The following is a 22,802-nucleotide window of genomic DNA, read 5'->3' as shown; positions in this document are numbered from 1 at the left end:
CGGGTGTCCCAGATTACATCTGTAACATAAGAGACTATCCGGACTGTTTACACAGACTTGCTGTGCCATCCTAGTTACACAGCTGGGAAGGGACAGTCCGGACTACAATTCAGACTTCTATTAATCCAAACTAAACAGCTAGACTGCTGTTATGGCTGAAATTAGGGAACCCAGACTACAGAGGTACAGTAGGATTGCTCTAATATTAAGAGGTCTGACAATTAAAGAGCCTAATAATTAAAGGGACTGCAGTGGTCATATGATCCTGTGTCAGGATATCATTGCTGGACCAGGAAGCAGAGAGCGGCGGGAAAATGAGCAACATCAGCATAGGAGCAGCGGGGGACCTATGAGGTAAGAACTGCTTTTTTTTTTTTTTAAATAGTACTTCTAACAGTTTTCAGCCGGAATACCCCTTTAAATATACTAAAGTGAGAAACAAAGCTAAATTTGTCTATTTTCTAGTTTGTTGGCTCTTTCGACTACAATGGCTACCACTCCTAATGATCATCATCTTCATTATATCATCATATATACCTTGGTATTAAAGTGAAGATGTCAATATAGTATACCCTGCTCGGAGATTATGGTTTAATAATCGACATGATATAAAATGGACGGCCCATGTATACTTTAATTAGAACCATCTTTTTTTATTTTCCGATCTTCCTCCTACTGTTAAATGTTGATATATTAGTGTTGGGTAAAATCTAAGAATTCTTCTAAGAAAACATCACCGAAAAGTCACAAATGTGTAGTCTGGGCTTCAGGCGGATGAAAATTTTATGAGCCAAGATAATATTTACTATCCGCAGTTTGTCATAATTTACACTTTGACTATTGCATTACACAATGAGGGCGGAAGACTCCGTTCTGCTTCTAGCTTATGTTCATTTGATATTGCTGTTAGCTGTGGGTTAAAGCCATAATGCAGAACATGTGCGGTGACTGTGGTGAAGGACTCGTCGGGATGGAATTGTGTGGTGCAGCAGTTTAAGATACAACGTATTTTATTCTATTAAAAAATTATATATCTCTCCAGTGCAAGGAAATTGTTCAAATAAATAAAATCTTGTATGGTTAATAGACCAATAAAACCGGGGAAAATAATAATATGTGTCTGAGTTCCAGCGGCCAGAAGCCTGATGTCACTTTTTGGGCTATTTTCAAGAGGTTGAGTTGCCACAGATCGGTATGATCTTTCCCTTACTTGCCAATTGAGTACTTTAGAAATGGGTGCTTGCCCATTGGCCATGAATGAAGTAAGGAACATATATTTTACTGGAATAATATCTGAAAGTCAAGTTTATTGGATTCAGGTCAAAAGTATTCTGGTCAAAACTGTCCACATTTTGAATGCATTTTTTAAAATCCAAAGTAAGGAGAGTATCCTAAACAGCAGGCAAGCCCAAGCTATGGTCATGGATGATAGCTGCTAATGTGAGGGCGCCACTCTGCCCTGGCCAGGAGATTTAGATAAAATGCTAGAGTACCAAACAGAACCTTTCACTCTTTTTCGACTGTTTCAGTTGGAAAAATAAAAACACCTGAAAAACTTCAATGAGTGGAAGAGGTTCTTAGGTACGACTCTCAAAAGAGCTCACAGCAGGATGACTTCCTGTCATGGAAGTGGCCAACAACTGCCTGCTTGTCTTGTGATTGGACAGTATTTGAGCATGAAGGATAGCTGGAGTTACTGGGACCTGTTTAAGGGTTCTCAATTTGAATTTCAAAAGGTGACCTCTGAGTTGCTTACCTCCATATATCGCTATATCATTTTTAATGTGGGAAAAAGTGATGTAAAGGAGAAGTCAATGATACTTGTAAAGTCATTCAGTCATAGAACAGTGTCATATACACAATGAAACCACGCAAAGGACAACCTCTTAGAGAAAAGCAGATTTCTGTGTGATACATTTTCATTCCCTTCATATTCTGCTTATATTGTCCCTCCTCATTAAGAGAACAACCCTCTAGGTCAGTGATGGCTAACCTCCACCGCTCCAGCTGTGGTGAAACTATGACTCCCAGCATGCTGCATTCATTTCCATGGAGTTCTGAGAACAGCCAAGCTAGTGTACATCTTGGGAGTCGTAGTTTTACCACAGCTGTAGTGTCAGAGGTTAGCCATCACACCTCTAGATCACTTTTCACTGCAATTTTGGGTTTTCTTAACGGATATATTTCTGTTTACCATTTTTAACAACTGCCCAGATAACGAATACATTAAGAAACCAGTTCATAAATTTTGTATGGTAATGTTTGATGATGCCTTTAAATTGCTTTTAGACATTTCCATCAAATTTTTTTATAACGTTCACAATCTTTACTAAAAAACAAAACAAAAAAACTGGTGAATTGTTTTCTGGATATCATTTTTTGAAGTCGTCCCATATATTCTTCCTATTATGGATTTCTAACTTCCTGCTTGTTTGGACTTTGGGTGTGGCAAGCAGTCTGGATTAAATTTCAAACCATCCCAATTCTACACCTACCATTTTCATGGAGATTAGCATGCGGATTACACCTCCCCTTGACAGCAGCAGTAAAGTGACAATAGATTACCTATCCTATCACGTGAGCTGACTGCTACAGAAGGACAATATTTTGTATTGAATTTTTAATGGCATAAAACTGCTGAAATGTAAAAGAAAAGCCGCCAACAAAAAAAAAGCTATGAATATTGGCCCTGATCCCTGATTTATCATGCCTTCACGCCAAACAATTGGCTTCAAAAAGTCTCAAAATGGTGTTTTGTGACTGTTTGGCATATATTTACATTTGCATATTTACACCACTCACTCCAGCTTTGAAATACGGTATGGATGGGAAAGTGGTTAGCTGTGTTAATGAGTGTCACTCCAGATTTATCACTGAGACTTATTTAAAGAGTTGCAAGTTGAAGGTGGATGGAAGAGCAAAACTGGAGTAGTTTATCTAGTCAAAAGTATTAGGTTTAAGGATGAGATACATTTATCAAACACCATGCTATATTTGATAAATGTGGCATAAAGTACGTCTAAACGAAACTGATTTCGGATATTACCCTCATGATAAATTCCCCCCATTGAGTTTAAAAATAAAAGAAACCCCTTCTGATGGAAGATTCCCTTTAAAGTGATTTTTATACTGGGCAATTTGTCACACTGGAAAATTGAGACACATCTGTGACATTACATGATTGGAAAATTCAGGTCATAAAGCCGTCCTAATCGTCTCTATAGAGAAGTTGTGTAAGTTCCTTTCAATTTTGAGGACTATAGAGAGTGAATCCTTATTTCAGGCACTCCAAGACTGTAATTACCGTACTTATACTGATGATTAGATAAATATATAGGTAGATAGATAGGTATAGATAGATTAGGTATAGATAGATATAGATAGATAGATAGATAGATAGATAGATAGATAATGATAGATGAATAGATAGATAATAGATGGATAGATAGATAGATAGATAATGATAGATGAATAGATAGATAATAGATAGATAGATAGATAGATAGATAGATAGATGATAGATAATAGGTAGATAGATTAATAGATAGACAGATGATTGATTAATAGAAGATAGATGAATAGATAGACAGATAGATAATAGATAGATAGATAATAGATGAATATATATATATATATATATATATATATATATATTTATAATATATGAATAGATAGATAGATGATAGGTACATAGATGAATAGATGAATAAATAGACAAACAGATGAATAGATAGATAGATAGATAGATAGATAGATAGATAGATAAAGAGCTGTACTCTAAGGCTTCCGGTTGTGATCTTGTGCATTTCAAAATCTTCTGTTCTAGAAATACGTAGCAGATTCTAAGGGCAAAATGAGACAATCTATTTTCAATCATTTAAATAAAAAATATTTGATATTCAATTAATATTTCAATTTAACAGTCTTTAAAATTAATTTAAAAGTTCAATTTTCCATTTCCAAGACAAAATTCACAGTACTAAAAGCTAAAAATATTGAAAGCAACTTCTCACTTAAATAATGTAGAGTCCCGTAAACCCCTTACACACGTGGCACAATGGGGATACACACAAGCCTGAAACATTCCTGCCAGACCGTGCTATATACGATTCTCCGGCCAATAAGATTTGTAAATGGCTGTAATATTAAGGCCTCAGACACTTGGCTTGCATTAGAATTTCATTTTAATTAACGTGTGCCGTCTGTCAAAGGAATTTTTCAGACAGTTTTTGTCGCACACAGTTTTAGTGCCGTTGGCTCATGGGCTTTGGGATGGAGAGGGGAATGGGAAATGAGCACAGTGCAAACAGTTGGAACTGCGTCAGAAGCGTCTGCCAACTTTATAATGTGCTCTATATCCTCCGCCAGGTTAAACCGGTGAGTTTAAATGAGGGTATTTTAACATAGCATTGGTATGTCATTCTTCTTCCTAAAATAAAACTACTACTCATACTAAAGAGGCTTTTTGGAAAAATATTCAAAATCTCTAAGGTAGTTCCAAATAAGAAAGTTTCGCCCATATAGCCAAAAGGGGTTTTTCAGTTTTGGGAAGAGGTGGAGGTCCACCTTGTACCCATAAATATTGGCAAGACTGAGTCTTCTATTGTCAATAGTGTGTACTCATCTTAAAGGGGTTGTCCAGGTGTATGATACTGATGATCTATCCTCAGGATTGATAAGGGTCTGACTCCTGGCAGCCCTGACGATCAGTTATTTGAGGAGGCCATAGTGCTCCAATCAGCACAGCGCCAATCATTGGATAGTGGCTGTGCTTGGTATTGCAGCTTAGCCCCATTCACTTGAATAGGGCTGAGCTGTGCATAGGTCATGTGACTGATGCATGTGATATCACAGGCTTAGGAAGAGGTCGCAGCACTAACCAGAGTGTGCAGCTGATTGGAGGGGGTGTTGGGAGTCGGACCCCCACCAATCAAATATTCAGGGGATAGACCTTCAATATGAACATTTCGGACAACTTCTTTAAGTATGCCCCCCACCTATCCAAAGAATATGGGTTTGGCCCAGTCTCCATATAGTGGAATGAAAGGGGTAAAATGCTCTGAAATTGCCATGTTGCAACCAAATATCCATTAGAGATGCTTCATAGACCAGGCCTAAAGACTATACGTGAATCCAGCTTTAAAAAGGTTCTCCAACCAAAATTCATGTATCTGAGGTAAGTGCAAATAGGTATTTAAATGGAACTCACTGTCTATTGCTGAAGACCTTTGATTGGAAGAAATAAAGTGTCAGCAGCAGGTATAAAGTGCAGTCCTCGCCAGGGGTGGACTGGGAACTTAAAGTGTCCCCGGGAATAAAATTTAAAAGTGGCCCTATGTTGTAGGTGGGTCCAAACTAACATAAGGCAGGGCAACACAGGCAGGTGGGGTTAGCAATACCATAGCTCAAAATGAATCATCCCATCATACCCATATACCACAGTGCAGCACAATATACTGCCCCAAAAATGGTCCCTCTGTGGTGGCCACCAATAGCTACCACCTTCTGTCCTCCTCCTCCAGTTGTCTATGGAGCAGAGGGCTTAGGAGGTGAGATGCTGGCCAAAGCAGTTGAATTCAGGTTAGGGTATGTGCGGTCACTGCCCGGGTACATGAGTGCCTGCTTCTCACTGCGTTAATTACTGCTGAGCACGCTTATGAACCCTGCCAGCGGCAGTGAGGCCACTAGGCCATCGGCCCACCGCAAAATAAAAAGAAAATAGATTTAGAAAAAACTAAATAAAAATGCAAAAATCACAACTAATTCCACAAAAAGCAAGCCCTTGTATGGCTATATTGACTGACAAACAAAAAAAGAAAGCTTTTGAAATGCAGAGATGCAAAGAAAAAAAAAATCACTACCAACTAGGCAATGTCCTAAAATGTAATTATTCCTATGAGAAATCCACTTTAGAGAATGAGGTGCAGTAAGAATATTGTGGCCTGAAGAAGCAGCGAATCGCTGCCATCGATTTTTATAGAAACAGACTTGGTGAAGGACAAACACAATGGGGCAGATTTACTATTTAAAAATGCGCCAGATTTTTGGGGAGCGTTTTGCAACAGAAAAATGGAGTAAATGCTTTGCACCACATTTACCATCTGTTTTACACACTTTCTAAGCTGCTTAAGTCTTGCCCAACAAGGGGGCATGGCTTGGCATGAAACAGGCGCGACTTCACAGGAAATGGGCATGGTCTAAGTGTGCCTGTGCACCAGACATTATGGCAACATTTTTGTGCATTTTTGGAGTAGAACTTTGACAACTTATAGGTGGCGTTAACTTATCTGTAGATTAGACAGTTTTTTGGGGGGCACAGACAGATTTTGTGAGCACAGACAGTGGATTTGGCACACAGACAGAATTCTATCATAAATCTGGCACAGGATTTAAGATGCTCCAAATTTACAAGGGTCCATGTACCAGAATAGTAAATTTGACTGTAATTGGTATTCTTAGATAGCGTAAGGCCTCTTGCACACAAATGTTTTTTTTCTCCGTTTACGTTCCGTTTTTTGCGTTCCGTATACGGAACCATTCATTTCAATGGATCAGCAAAATAAACAGAACGTACTCTCCGTATGCCTTCCATTTCCGTATTTCCATTCCTTTAAAGATAGAACATGTCCTATTATTTTCCGCATAACGGACAAGGATAGTACTGTTCTATAAGGGGCCAGCTGTTCTGTTCCGCAAAAAATTGAATGCACGCGGACGTCATCCTTATTTTTTGCGGATCCGTTTTTTGTGGACCGAAAAATACTGAAAAATCCATACGGTCGTGTGCAAGAGTAGGCCTCTTGCACACGACTGTATGGATTTTTCAGTATTTTTCGGTACGCTACACGGTAATAGTAAATATGCTCTAGTGTTCTGATTTATCATGGTCCACTAATGACTGCATGATGTTCTGTATAGCTCCTATATATTCTACAGCCTTGTATACAGAACATATTTATTCCCCCTGACACCTACCCAAGTGGAGTAATGCAGGGGTAATACACCATGTCTAGAGGGAGTACTTTCACTGCCCCCTTATTGTATTTTAAAGAGATTTCATCTTGACATGTTAGTGAATACTTGTATTCACCATTATATAGCAATTCTGGAGCACCTTTTTCTCATATGTCTGTGTTTTGCCAACCTTCTGTTATTCCTCCTAGAAATTTATGAGCATATTGAAAACCGGCTGTTACCAGGTGGAAGTGTTTCCCTATACCCTTCCGTCCGATCAGCGCTTCCAGTGTCAGACTATGGAGGGACACAATCTCAACTGGTAACTTTCCCTTTTTCAATTTCCTCATATATTTCTATAGAGGTATACATATTAAAATCTCTTTAAGGGTGCATTCACATCACTGTTTAGCTGTCCGTTCTTCTGATCCGTCAGAAGAAGAGAGAGAGAAAAAAAAATAATGGATCTAGTAAAAAACGGATCCTGTTGCATCAGTTGTCATCCGTTTGAGCCATTTCTGTCTAAGATCCGTTTTTTTACATGGGAAAAAACTGCATGCAGTACTTTTGTTTCCATCTAAGGGTACTTTCAGGGTACATGCACACGTTCAGGATTCATGTGCGGAGAATACGCACTGAAATCCGCAGGTGTTGGCAGGCAAATCTGTGCGGATTTTCCACATGTGGATTTTACTAAGTGAATGAAGAAAATCCTGTCAGGAAAAATAAAATTAATTGACATGCTGCGGATTTTAAAATCCTCGCGGAAAAAAATCTGCACCGTGTGCATTGAGAATTTCAAATTCTCAAAGAATACAATGTACATGACCTACGGTGCGGATTTTCCGCACGCGAATCCGCTCGGAAAATCCACACGCGATCCTGATCGTGTGCATTTAGCCTCACACTAGCGTTTTTGTTTTCCGGTATAGAGTTCCATCCTAGGGGCTCAATACCAGAAAAAAACTGATCAGTTTTATCCTAATGCATTCTGAATAGAGAGCGTTCCGTTCAGTATGCATCAGTATGCATCAGTTCAGTCCCTCTTACGTTTTTTGCCGGGAAAAAATACCGCAGCATGCTGCAGTTTTCTCTCAAGCCAAAAATACTGATCACTTGTCGGAATGCCGGATCCGGCATTCATTTACATTGTAGTGTATTAGTGCCAAAGTGTATCGGCAAAACGGATCCGTCCTTTCCGTCCGCGCTTGCGCAGACCATTAAATCTGTGAAAAAAATAAATACCGGATCTGCATAACTGATGCAACAGGATCCATTTTTTTGCAGGATCCAGTTTGTTTTTTCTCTCTCTCTTCTTCTGACGGATCAGAAGAACGGAAAGCTAAATGGTGATGTGACAATCATCCAAAATTTCACTGGGGGAGGGGGGGCGGTCTTCTCAAAGAAGAAAGTCAATATACATACAGTGATGATCGCGGCATCAGAGATTAATATTAATGCTTTTCAGGAGTTACAATTTTTTTTTTTATTCTGTTGTACTTACCTTATCCATTCGAGCACGAAGAGGCCGCCGCAGCCCTCTTACTTGAATATCCAGTGCGAAATATCACTCGGTGCGTGATGACGGCATCACACTGGCCGGCATGGTGACGTCATACGTCACCGTGCATGAGGTTTTGCATGGGATCTTCAAGCAAGATGGCTGCGGCTGCCTCTTCACACTCAAATGGATGAGGTGAGTATGATTTTTTTTTTTTTACCGCCATTACGGGGAAAATTGACTCTTTACCATGAAGCACGAGGAAATTCGGCTACGCGGTGAATCGATTTTTCCCTGAAATTCGGATCGAAGTCCACTTCGGATGCTAATCATAATATTACTATGTTTTTTTGGTGTTTTTACAAAGAGCTACAGGTAAACCTACTGCAGATCTCACGGCATTATCAAGGTGAACGAATAGTTAAAGGACAAATTCAGTTCTGCTACATGCGTAGGACAAATATTCCATGTGTTATGCGTATTCAGTGCCTATTACTGTATATGTGCATGGTTAGTGGATTTTTTCTTACACTTATATCCACAAGGGCCCCAAAGACAACACAACCATTTGGTATGGAATTAGTTGCAAATCACAGATTTCAGAAGCGGCTTCAGACACCTCTCTGTGAGCAGACAATCCTCTTCCCTTCTTTCATCTAATCTGTTTTTCCAGCACCTTGTAAGCTGTGAAAACAACAGTTTATCACGTCCTCCTATCTGCCACCTATGGACTCAGTTCTCCGTCCCCCTGGAGTCCTTCCCTCACTATCCAAACAATCCCCGGACCTTTTGGCTTCTCTGGATCACAACTGTAATTCTCCATCTTCTGTACTGCAAATGTGATCTCGCATTGGGGGTCAGCCATACCGCCGCCTTTGTTTTAAACCAAAAAGTAACGTTAAAATGTATTAAAAGTAAGAAATGTGGATCAGACCCACGATGCACTCTAATTGTCCAAAAATCCAGCATCACATAACTTCACGTGCTCATGATCACTTTATGTTTTTGGACACACGAGTTACCAATGCGTTGAAAGTGGTTAGAATGAAATATGACACAATAGATGAAAAATATAAAAATATACATAAAAAAAGTATTAATATGTAACTCAACAGTTTATTTACACAGTGCTTTAAAAGGATAAAAATGTGATAAAAATGTATATCATAATAATTATAAGAAATATGACAAAAACTAGGTGATGTGATTATAAAAAAATAAGCTTTATTATTTTAAAGATTCTAACACAGATAATAGGAAAATATATATAAATTAGAGGAAGCAATGCAAAGCATTTTAGGTTTGAGCCAAACATTTCATGTGTAGACAGAGTCGTGCTCCTCTAATCCCGCCCTAGTATGTTTATTGTTATATGATGCGTTGATTTTACGTATTTAGGTTATTTTCTATATTCCTTTAATTGCAATTATTTTCTTTGTTAAGAGATTTCGTTAATACTTAATATTAGTGTTGAGCGAATCAAAATCAAATGAATTGACTTTAATCCAAATTTCTGGAAAAATTTTATTCGCCACAAAGCCAAATTTCCTTGCACTTTATGGTAACTAATCTATTTTTCCCAAAATGGCGGTAAAAAAAAACTAAACAAAAAACATACCATCTTGATTGAAAAAAACGACAAATGTCGCGATCAGCAATGAACGCAGCATCTGAAGAGTTCAATGCTGGGGGATGGAGGGAGGGGGAAGGAGCAATCGCTATTCCCCGTCATTGCACCAGCTACATTCAATGGAATGCGATTTGTGACGAAGTAATTTGTAACTAATCGAATCTCTCTGCAAAATTCGGTGAAGCAGTTGAATCTTGGAGAACATACAAACTTCATGCAGATGTTCTTCTAGGTCAGATTTAAGGCACTGCAAGGCACCATTGCTGACCACTAATGATGATAGATGGATAGGAGGTAGGTAGATAGATAGACAGACAGACAGACAGAACGATAGATAGATAGACAGACACACAGCGATACAGAGATAGATAGCAGATCAGCCGATGGGTAGAGAGTCCCATTACTACTATGGGCAGAGACACCGGACCACATCTCTTGACGCATGTGCGAGAGTGGCCGATGTTCTCGCGCTACTAACTGACAGCGCACGCGCACAGAGCCTCATGGAACGCCACATATCGCTCACATGGTTGGTATTATGGGTGAGCGCTCCATGAATTTTAAATATATATACACAGATGCACTTTGTTATTCATTATTAGTGTTGATGACCCACAATTATAAACTTTTTATATCTACACGGTATCATGTATTGGAAGTTATGTTTTTATACTCAATTCATTCACTAAAGTCGATTTTTTGACCATGGATTATACACTGATTTAATTTTATATAACTTTTATATGTGTAAATCATGTTTATGATTAATTGAACAATTAATGATTTGTACTTTGTGTGATTCACCTCCCTATATATACACTGATTGTGAGCACTGTTATCACTGCTGGGCTGAAACGTTGCATTGGGCTTAATAAAAATCCACCTTTTTTTAGTGAAGACCGGAGTGCTGCCTTCTTATCCAATTTTTGCTTTAGATAGATATGAGATAGATAGACACACAGAGAGATAGATACATAGATAGATATGAGATAGATAGATAAATAGATAGATACGTAAACAGACAGTAAGACAGGCAAGATTTTTTTTAATTAATACTTTGCTAACACCTTCTACTACCAAACAAATTTTAGGCATATGAGAAAACTAAAATAAAAGACATTTTAATATTTAAAAAGGTAAAAATTACAGGTAAAAGGACTAATTTGAAAGTGTATAAACTATTAAAAGTGGTAAAATGTGGTGGGAAGGCAGGAAGCATTTAATAGAACTACAGAGTAATAATAAAGTAATGATGCTTGATATATAATGTATTTTCGTTTAGGGTGACGAAGGCTGAAAGGAACTAAAATGGCCTTTAACTCCAGCAACACCTAAAATCTTCCTGAAAGAGAATGTATTTGGATGCCGGCAGCCATCACACATCCTTCCTCTGGTATGGAGGGTGAAGACACAAATTCTTTATTTGTGAATATTCTGGATAGATTCATCTGCATATTACATACTGAGTCCTGATGTTCTCCGTCTGAGAAGTGGAAACATAATTGACCCCACTAATGACACTTTAGTCACTAAGTCCTATTAAGACACATGTGTGACTCAAAGCTCACACCAGCCTGTTAATGGTAATCTGTGATTTACCAAGAGCAATAAAGCAAATCCAGAGAAAGTTGTGTCTGCTCTGAGTTAAACCAATGTCCTGTCACTTTCTCTGCTGCAAGACGTTTATTGGACCAAGGGCAGAGGGGGGGCTGGGGGAAGGAGTCCTAAAGTAATAGCTATCCAGATGATATGTGGACAAGCATGAAAACAGAGGATATTGCAGATTTTACTGGCTTTTTGGCAGCAAGGAAATCAGTCAGGAAATCAGTCCAAGTAATAATAGTTATAGATCAGATGAAAGGATAAATAAAGGAAAAAATCTTGAAAAGTACAAAAAATACAAAAAGTGACCATAATGGACATTAAATTCACTCCTAAAATCTGGCCATGGCGAGGAAGCCTAAAGGGGCCAATGTGCTGCTGTAAAGCTAAAGCAATACATAAAGTTCCACCCTTGTTGGTTCTGTTGAGCACATATTATTACTACTAATATTATGTTAGATCTCAGGTCAATACATTCATTTTTAGCAGGAACACTTTTTTAGAATAGGTCATGGCTCAGTTCTTTTTATTCACTAGGGAGTGCCTAACGAGATTCCAGACCCTGAATTATTTGGTATTAATATTTTTTTAGGTTTTGCTAATGATGGTCATATTTATCGGTGACTGTCATGTGACTAAAAGTTGCTGTGGAGTCCAAGCCTATCCATTATTGATTGTTCCCTGGGATCATCCATTTTATTTCCTTGTGACTGTAGGAGACATTAATGGAAATAAAAGTGTCTAGATATGTCTATCATTGCGTCTGTATCTGGCATGCCACCACTTGTGAAGACCTCCATGACTATATAAATACATATATTTGCCTACATATAATAGCAGTTCTATTTATTAGGATTGATCTTGGATGCATACAAATCAGGCTACAGGATGCAGCAGGATCTCAGCAAACTCCGACACCAAGTTGTTATAAAACTACAACTCCCAGCATGCTCAGAAGTAAATGGATCATGCAGGGATTGGAAGTTTCAGTTGGAGAGCCGGAGGCTGCTGGCCCCTGGGCAGCAATATGGAGTTAGATGACAGACTGGTCTACAGCGAGTAGTTCAGGAGCTCAGTAGTTGTGGATCTCCTATGGAACATATGCTAATATTAATATGTTTTAGCAATGTTTTTCCCTATACCTTCTTGCGATTCTAAAGACGGAACTGGGGCAAGTAAACCATGCAGTAAATGTGTAGTTATACTTCACAGCAGAGAAAACTAATGTCTGAATAGTAGTCCTCATATGATCTAATGCATGGTGTTCCTCAAGATTAATTCTTGGGACTGAATGTTAACGTAGAGACTAACTTCAACCTTTTATAGTAGTGGTCTCCAACTTGAGGCTCTCCAGCGATGGAGGACATATAGTATACCTCCCAGGATGTTGGGAGTTGTTGTTCTGCAACAGTTTTCTGTTACTAAAACTGGATATCTTGAGCTATAGACTGGAGATTTGAATTCTTCCCCAGAGGTAGCATACATGGAATATGTGTTACCTGGGGACACATCATACAATGCTACCAATGCTACTAAAACATTTCCCAGAATCCACCGTTATGGAAAGTGAGGACTTCCTGAAGCATCTGTATCAGTAGGCGCAGGGTCAGCTTTCATGTGTCCAGGATAGTGATTTAATAACTTCACAGATTTGCTTAACAGCTTTTGCCAACATGAGTGTAATTGACTGTGAAGAGAAAATGTTTTTTTAAGGGTTGGTTTATTTCCTATTAACCTCTGCACAGATGACACCATGTATGCTTATATATACAATGGCACATACATAATCATTCCAGGGATGTATTCTAGAGTTAGATTCATCATGAAGAAGGAATGTATTGCAATTATGACTGTTGGTGTATACTATAGTGTAATGGGCTGGAACATTAGAAACTTCATTATCCAGTAGTTACAAGGGTATCTGCTGGTACATAGACCACATTTTAACATTGATGTGGTCTCCAAATTAAAATCTTATAATAAGGTCCTCTTAATAACCTAAAGGCGGCTACATGAGATAGAAGTTGGCTGATGGTTGTACAGGGGTTGAGCAAACATCTGGTGAACGATCATTTTGCAGAAACGGTCATACACATTAGATAGAAGTTGGCTGATGGTTGAAGAGCGGTTGAACAAACATCTGGTGAACGATCATTTTGCAGAAACAGTCATACTCATTTTAGTTCATATTGGCCGTTACATACACATTCAATGAAAGTGGGTCATGGATGAAAGGTCTTTCTTGGGATATTCTTTCAAAGAAACATATACAACGAAAGACCTTTGTCCAACTATTGGACAACAATATTAAACATGGCCGACTTCTTTTCAGATGCTAGTGGTCTGTCATTGGTTGGCTAAAATGATAGTTTGTTGCTAAATTTCACCAGACGAATGCTCATTTTGGTTAAAATTGGCCATTTCAATTAACGCTAAACTAATGAGTATGGCCACTTTAACACCAGGGGTGTAACTACAGAGGGTTCAGAGGTTGCAGTCACTTAAACCTGCCTAGGGAGTCCAAAAGGTCCTACACGAGAAGACCAGTAGACCAGTAGAGTAAATGAGGTGGCTTTTACAAATTTTACATTGGACCTCAGGAGCTTCAGGTTACTCCTCTGATTGATACAGTTATGTAGATCCTACAAAGGTGGTCTAGATCTTACTATGGAGGTAGACTCATGGATGTCTTACAAATATTGTATCTGTGTTTGGACTATCAATATGAGCACATTTAATATAAAGCTATTCAGGGTATAGATGTTCCAGGGTTATAGATTTCACCCCCTATAAAGTACGTTTTATCAAAAATGTCACCTTCTTTTACTAATAATATGGAAACCTGCAAATGTGACTTTTTTACTGTATGCTTTAATACTCCTAATAGTACTATACAATGATGCAGATGTGTTATATAATAAGACAGAAGTATCATACACCCTTACAGTACTTATATGTATAATGGCACTTAGACATGTATTATATAGTCACACACCAATATTATAGTCAAGAGATCAGACATAGACATTTGCTTATGGATCATGTTATCACATATTTCCCAGACACTTCATTATTAATATGCATTATTTTATGTTATGTGCCCAATCTGGCCTGATTTATAATCTATGGCCATTTGACAGGTTTTTGAACCAAGGATTTACATTCTGAAATAGCTCTTCTGGAGAAGTGTTGTTATTGCCAAAAATGATCAAATAAAATCAAAACAATTTGTCGCAAAGTATTTTTGAGCACATCCAAAGGTGATAACATGACATGTATGGGGTAAGCTGTCAAACTATTTGGTAGCATTTTTCATGGCATACATAATATAGAATACAACAGATATTATAGGACGTATCCATAAAATTTAGGAAAGTTTAAAACCCTCTAAACAGGTCTACATAGAAGCACAGCCTTTATTTGGCCGTGATCATATCAGTGCTTAAGGTCAGGTAGAAGATGATACAGTTATGCACAAGTAGGAACTCTGCTGTTCCTCCTGGCAGTGGGACAATCGTCACTTAGGATAATACTGCTGGAATATTCAGCAGGAAAAAGCTTGGTGTCCTCCATAGTCTACATTATTGTGTGTATTTGTAGACTTTTCTTGTATTGCTTATATTTCTACAATGTTTCCATGATTTTGGTGACTCTCCTCTTGTATATGAAGGAATTGCCCTATGGGCAGTTCTCTGATACACCTCTTTTATAGAACTCTTCTTCACCAGAAGGCTTGATTGGGTATTAGATGAGCAATATCTTCATCGGTGACGTGTCATTGATAGGGTGAGGATTAATTAGACTAGTCTTCAACAGGTTAGGCTCTGTTCACATCACAGGAGGATTTCCTGATGTACACCTCCTGATGTATACCTGGTGCAAAGGAAAACTGACTTAGTTGCCCATAGCAACCACTTAGATAAGACCTTTCATTTTTCAGAATTAATCTGATTGGTGGCTGAGGGCAACCATTATTTTTTATTTTGCATCAGTTTTGATGGTGTCATACATCAGCCACGGGCTTCCATGTTAAAAAAAATCACAAACGACTAGCTATGCCTCTGCATATAGAAGTGCAGACGACTACGTTTTCATATGCAGTAAAAAAAAAAATGAAATAGACACAAACCAGCCTGACAGAGGCCCAAAAGACATTATTTAGCACCTGTCAGGTAAATAAAGGCCTACTGATATATTTGACGTGTACGCCAAACATATGCCATAAATGAGGTGTGAACAAAGCCTTACCCAGTCTTAGGGTCCATTCACGCGTCCGCAAAATGGGTCCTCATCCGTTCCGCAATTTTGCGAAACAGGTGCAGACCCATTATTTTTCAATGGGGCCGGAATGTGCTGTCCGCATCCGCATTTGCGGATCTGCACTTACGTGCCGCAAAAAAATAGAACATGTCCTATTCTTGTCGGCAATTGCGGACAAGAAAAGGCATTTTCTATGAGAGTGCCGGCAATGTGTGGTCCGCAAAATGCGGAACGCACATTGCTGGTGTCCGTGTTTTGCGGATCTGCAAAACACATACGGACGTATGAATGGACCCTTACAGTAAAGTGCATCAAGTGTATCAGTCTTGTCACTAATAATGTATAAAATGGTTGTCTGTAGCTCTCAAAATGGTCCACAAATTTTTTTAGGGTCCCGGTACTTATATCATGAAATAATATACAAGTTGATGTGTAATATGAAGTTAGGGGCTGTTCACGTCTCACTTTTGTTTTATGTTAAGCGGATGCGTTTGTAAACAGAGAAAAACGTATAAAAACGTATGGCTTGACGTACCCATAGACTATAATTGGGCAAACAGTTCAAAAGGACTTTCTTTTGACTCCGTTTGTCGCAGTTTAATAATAATAATAATAATATATATATATATATATATATATATAGCGCCAACATATTCCGCAGCACTTTACAGTTCTTAATGTTTCTGTACGTTTTTTTTTACAGGACAGAATACCGTAGAATACCACGCTTTTCTGTCCTGTGAAACAAACAGATAGAAACATATAAAAAAATTTCACATTAATGTGAGAGGGAGATGGATGGAAACGTAAGACAAGACGTTTCCATCCGTTAAACGGATAATGCCTTTGAATCTTTAAAACTTTATTTAAAAAAAAAAAGTCTCACCAAAATCATATACATTTTTGGTTAAAAAAAGGACACAAACCTATTGAAAAGGTATGCTCATCCGTCAAACGTATACGTAAAAAAAAAAAAAGAATAGAGAACCACAAAATTGCATATGTTTGCTTGCGTTTCTTTACTGTATGTCTAAACGGATCCGCAAAAACAAGATGTGAAGAGCCCCTTAGAAAGCAGGTACTGTATACAGAAATCTACTTCCCAGGTCAAAAAGGTGGACATTAAAGGAACAAAGAGGGACAAATTGAGTGAGAAAATAGGGACATAGGGACTCCAGAGGGGTGACGCTTGTGAGACATGAAGGCAGATTTTCCTGGCCTGCACCCCCCACATTTTGCGTCACATTTATACGCGCATGTTACAGTTCTTCTTACCTGCAATGTCTTTTTTCCTCTTTAAAGTCTTTTTCTCTGTCTCTTGAGATGCTCCACTTGACACCCCATACTCTTCGTCGATGCACCCCGAGCCGTCTACCAAATTCGGACTGCTGCTTTCTGTTTCTCCTGAGCTCAAGCCCAGTTCGGGGTTCAGTCGCCTCCGGGCTTCTGCCGCTGGAAAGTGCCAATCTGAGTGATGAAACGTGTGATGCTGTTCTGCATACAACCTCTCTTCTCGGGGGAAGCTGTGGGGTGCTGTCGCTAGGCATGACGCTGAGAAATCTGAGTATGCCGCATAGTCCGGCTTCTGATGAAAGAATGAGACTTGTTGGTAAGGGTGCAAGGGAGATGCTGAATTCAGATCCCCTTGCGGATTTCGCATACAGCCCCATAGAGGGGCACCTGAGTGGCTGCTTCGCATACAGCTACTTGCTGATGGATCCATGGGTAAAAGCGTCGGGTCAGTCACTCGCACCAGGCCACTAAGAAATGTCCAGCTCCTCCAAGAAGTTCAAAAGTTTCTCCTTCGACAATTGGAAATGTCTTGGCTTCCAGTGCAGAAATCTACAGAGACCAGAGCTTCATTCACAAGACGCAAGCATCTTCACAGTACACGTGTGCTGGCCAGTCTGACAGGCAGTAGAGTATTGTGCCTAAAAACTGTGTTGTACTCTATATCCAAAGGGGGACAGATCCACTGTTTAAATACTATGCAGGGAGAGAGAGTGACAAGTTTGTGAAGTGAAATACGAGAGAGGGGAGGGAGGGGTTAACGACACACATTGCATCCCTCCAACCAAAGCAAACCAGGGCTACTATTAATCATCAGTAACCTTATATCTGCATCTAATGGGATTTGCAGATGCAGACTTTTTTTTTTTTTTTTAAAGATACATTGTCTGTACTGTGAAATGGATAGAACTGCACACACAGACAAGGGGGCTCTTTTATCCCCCCCTGTAATTCGGCACACAGGTTTTTATTGCACTGTTAACTAAATTCTTTGAATTTGAAGGAAGGGAAGAACAAAGTTGTGCAGCTTGGTTCTCTGGATAGAAGGGTTAAGATCTTGACAAATGGACGCATGGCGAATTAACCCCCATATGCCAGGGAGTACACAAATCAAGCTACTACTGAGGGGCAGTAACACTATAATATATACAATAGATACAACTATAATATATACTGTAGAGTATGCTCACATCTGCATTGGAGGCTCCGTCACAGAAATTGTCAAAAATATCAGAGGGAAACGTCCTGAATTTTTTCTATGCTAAGAATATATTCTCCAGAACGGAAAACAGACAGATCCCACTATAGTCAATGGGATCTGTCAGGTTCTGTTCATGTCAGTTATGTGCTGAATCCAGCACTTCCGATATTTCTGTTCTTCTGCTCCTGTAACGCAGCAGAAGAACAGAAAAAAATAGCGCTGGCTTGCGGGCATCTAGGGCACATGATCTCCTGCCAGACCCCTCCCCCAGTAAAGCTCCTGTCAATCACATATCTATCTATCTCTTTATCTATCTATCCAGCAGTGGCGTAGCTATCAGGGAAGCGACTGCTTCGGGGCCCAAGCTCAGAAGGGGCCCCAGAGCAGGACTGAATGTTTTCATTAGATCTAGGGCTGCCCCTACTCACAACTGCTGCACTTTATAATAGCAGATGCCACTTACAGCTGCAGTGCTGGAGCTCCTCCCACTGAAGGTCCTTACTTCTCCTCCTATGGCCGCTCTTAGGCTGGGATCCGCAGTACTGGCACACCACTTGCCAGTACTGCTTATTGTTTTCTATTGGCTGGCAGCTTACTATGACATCAGCTGCCAGCCAATAGCAGAACTTTATGGGATCAAGCCCCACCCACCAGTGTGAGGCTACTGTAGAGCAGGCTGGCTGCTCCAGCACATAGTGCTCTACAATGCCTCCCCCCCCCCCCATGTGTCTTGTTCTCTGACCCCCCCATAGTAGGTTACTGATTAACCCCTCCACTGCTGTCAGAGGGGTGATGGCACCTACTTCTCCAGGCTGCCTGTGAGGACCAGATATCAGCTGTCTACAGGAAAAGTAAGTGTCTGTGTGTATAAATCGGTGTATAACTACTTGTATGTTCATGTGTGTGTGTCTGTGTGTGTATATATGTATATATATATATATATATATATATACACAGTATATATGTCCATATATGTGGTGAGTGTGTATGTGAGTCTGGCCATGTATGTTGTGAGTGCGTCCATGTATGTTGTGAGTGTGTCCATGTATGTAGTGATTGCGTGTATGAGTGCATCCATGTATGTGCTGAGTGCATGTATGAGTGCGTCCATGTATGTGGTGAGTGCGTGTATGAGTGCGTCCATGTATTCTGGTGAGTGCGTGTATGAGTGCGTCCATGTATGTGGTGAGTGCGTGTATGAGTGCGTCCATGTATGTGGTGAGTGCGTGTATGACTGCGTCCATGTATATGGTGAGTGCGTGTATGAGTGCGTCCATGTATGTGGTGAGTGCGTGTATGAGTGCGTCCATGTATGTGGTGAGTGCGTGTATGAGTGCGTCCATGTATGTGGTGAGTGCGTGTATGAGTGCGTCCATGTACGTGCATGTATGAGTGCATCCATGTATGTGCTGAGTGCATGTATGAGTGCGTCCATGTATGTGGTGAGTGCGTGTATGAGTGCGTCCATGTATGTGGTGAGTGCGTGTATGAGTGCGTCCATGTATGTGGTGAGTGCGTGTATGAGTGCGTCCATGTATGTGGTGAGTGCGTGTATGAGTGCGTCTATGTATATGGTGAGTGCGTGTATGAGTGCGGCCATGTATGTGGTGAGTGCGTGTATGAGTGCGTCCATGTATGTGGTGAGTGCGTGTATGAGTGCGTCCATGTATGTGGTGAGTACGTGTATGAGTGCGTCCATGTATGTGATGAGTGCATCCATGTATGTGGTGAGTGCATCCATGTATGTCGTGAGTGCGTGAGTCCATGTATGTGGTGAGTGCGTGTATGAGTGCATCCATGTATGTCGTGAGTGCATGTATGTGGTGAGTACGTGTATGATTGCATCCATTAAGTTGGGGAGGGGCCCTGTACAAAAATTTGCTGTGGGGCCCAGTCAGTTCTAGCTACGCCCCTGCTATCCAATATATATATATATATTTGACAGGAGGTTTTCTTGGGGAGGGGGGGCGGTGTCTGGCAGGACCTGTGCCCTAGAAGCCAGCAAGCCACTTTCCCTTGGCCAGGGTATTTGCATTTATCCTCTTCACCTCTTTGACAAGACTGTCAACCTGTTACACCTCTGCTTTAAATGGGTTGTTCACCTTTTTGCGTATTTTCTACAGACACCACAGCATGGCCGTACCTGACTGGCCACAGCAGTTATGTATCGCCCATGCAGCACATGACCCAGTAACGCATTATGGATTTTCATTAGACAATTCTTTTTTTTTAAGTTTTAAACTTAATTACATGGTTATAGCATCATGTCAGAATTTTTGATTTGTTGGGGGTGTTGGGTGGCAACCCTCCAACTACATGTATTTACTGATTTTACCAGGCAATGCCTCTTTCGCTGTGATTGGCTGTTCCGTTCTATCACCCTGCACATCACTCTGCACAAGGAGAGCTGAACAAAGCCAGAGGGGAATAGTCAGCTGAGGGCTTCTGCCCCCTTGTTCTAATGATTGGTGGGGATCTTGGTACCTCAACCCCTACCAAGCAAGACATCTGATATGTCACAATAACAGGGGTTATGCACTGATTAATCATTGTTAAATCTTTCATAATAAATATGTTATTGTACAGATTTAGCGAAGCCAGCACATTAAGTAGAAGTTTCTATGTGTACAATATTTTCAACCACACTCCCGGACATGGCTTATATCACAGACAATGGTTGTGGAGCCACTGTACCAACTAACCAGTTTGATGTTGGGCTAGTCCAGAGGACATTATCCTAGATGGTCATTTTTTACTTTTAACCCCTTTACATGGATCTAGACTTCATTGTATTGGAGCCACAAGGCCATTACCTCTTGGAATAGTCCCAGTGTCCCACACACAGAAGTCATAGACTGCAGTGCAAGGTACTGAGCCACAGACAAAGCACATAGACAGAACCAAGCAGAGAATAGGCTGGCAGAGTAGATGCAAGACCAAGGCAACCACGGACTGAACAAGACAAGATCAGGCACTTAGAATACATACAAATTCATGGAAAAGACACTAGGGAATGGCAAAAGGCAAAAGGAACTTAGGTCAGAATTCAGACACAGAACAAGCAGACAAAATCTGAATGGCAGACAGAACTTGTAGAAATCAGGCAGGCAGAACTTGTACAAATCAGGTAGACAGAACTTATAGAAGCAATGCAGATAGAACTTGTGGAAACCAGGCAGACAGAACTTGTAGATACCAGGCAGACAGAACTTGTAGAAACCAGACAGACAGGACTTGTAGAAACCAGACAGACAGAACTTGTAGAAACCAGACAGACAGAACTTGTAGAAATCAGGCAGGCAGAACTTGTAGAAACCAGGCAGACAGAACTTGTAGATACCAGACAGACAGAACTGTAGAAACCAGACAGACAGAACTGTAGAAACCAGACAGACAGAACTTGTGGAAACCAGGCAGACAGAACTTGTAGAAATCAGACAGACAGAACTTGTAGATACCGGGCAGACAGAACTTGTAGAAACCAGGCAGACAGAACTTGTTGCACAAACAGGCAACAGAAAGGTTCCCACACAGAACAAGCAGACAGAGTCCAAACAGAACCAACAGGGCAGGAAACACAACTCAAAATATATAGCACAGCAAATAAACACATAAGACAAGCAGGTGCACACAAAGAACCAGGGAAAGTTAACTCTAGCAGCTAATGAGAGATACAAAGTACAATGGCACCAATTCACACCCACAATAAACCAACACCAGGACGCATGGAGCAGTGGCAACATGAACCCACAAGAAGCTGGCACTTGTGCACACAATGGCAACAAGTGAAATGCCATTGTAACAGATTAATCTAGAACTAAATTACTTAAAGTAATTTGTATTAGTAATTCCTGTAATCTAAGTCATATACTCTAATCTCTCATATACTCTCTGTCTATTCAGAAATATCTTAGTTTACAATCCCCTTTGTGTCTGATACAGGGATATTACCACTGCATTAAATATCTTGTAGACGACAGCATTTTACAAGGATAGCCTCACACAACTCATCAGAAATCTAGTACTTATGAAATCTGAATTGTGATTTTGCTTCCAAGCCTTACATAAGCAAAAAGCTCTAATGTCCTTTTATAATTGGTGACATCACTGCTCCCATTACAGCAATATAACTGTAAGAAGCCAAGACTAGACATGAGAGCCTCAATAAAAACAAGCTAGGATTTCTAATATAAAGCTTTAAAGTCAGCTCACAAGCTGATGGATAGATCTGTATTTGGATCGTTATGCTTCAGAGAAGTAATTCTAAGACTGGAATACTTTGTGGGCATCAAGCAAAAATAGGCCATGGTTTTCTGGCTTTTGGTCATTTGTGGACATTAGGACTACCTGTTAGACAATCAGGA

At 40.0% G+C, this 22,802-nt stretch overlaps 1 protein-coding gene across 1 annotated transcript in view; it reads right to left on the bottom strand.

Moving 5' to 3' along the window:
* Positions 1–17,925, bottom strand: part of MEOX1 (mesenchyme homeobox 1) — a 39,969-nt gene extending 22,044 nt beyond the window's left edge. The window contains exon 1 of the mRNA XM_044298715.1: positions 17,223–17,925. Within this exon, the coding sequence (XP_044154650.1) occupies positions 17,223–17,670 (448 nt within the window). The 5' untranslated portion in view covers positions 17,671–17,925. The remainder of the gene's footprint in view (positions 1–17,222) is intronic.
* Positions 17,926–22,802: the final 4,877 nt, after the last annotated feature.

The sequence above is a fragment of the Bufo gargarizans genome, chromosome 6 (genome assembly GCF_014858855.1).
Source record: "Bufo gargarizans isolate SCDJY-AF-19 chromosome 6, ASM1485885v1, whole genome shotgun sequence".
Classification (NCBI taxonomy): Eukaryota; Metazoa; Chordata; class Amphibia; order Anura; family Bufonidae; genus Bufo; species Bufo gargarizans.
The sequence above is the reverse complement of the archived record's forward strand: the minus strand, read 5'-3'. Positions and strand labels throughout refer to the sequence as shown.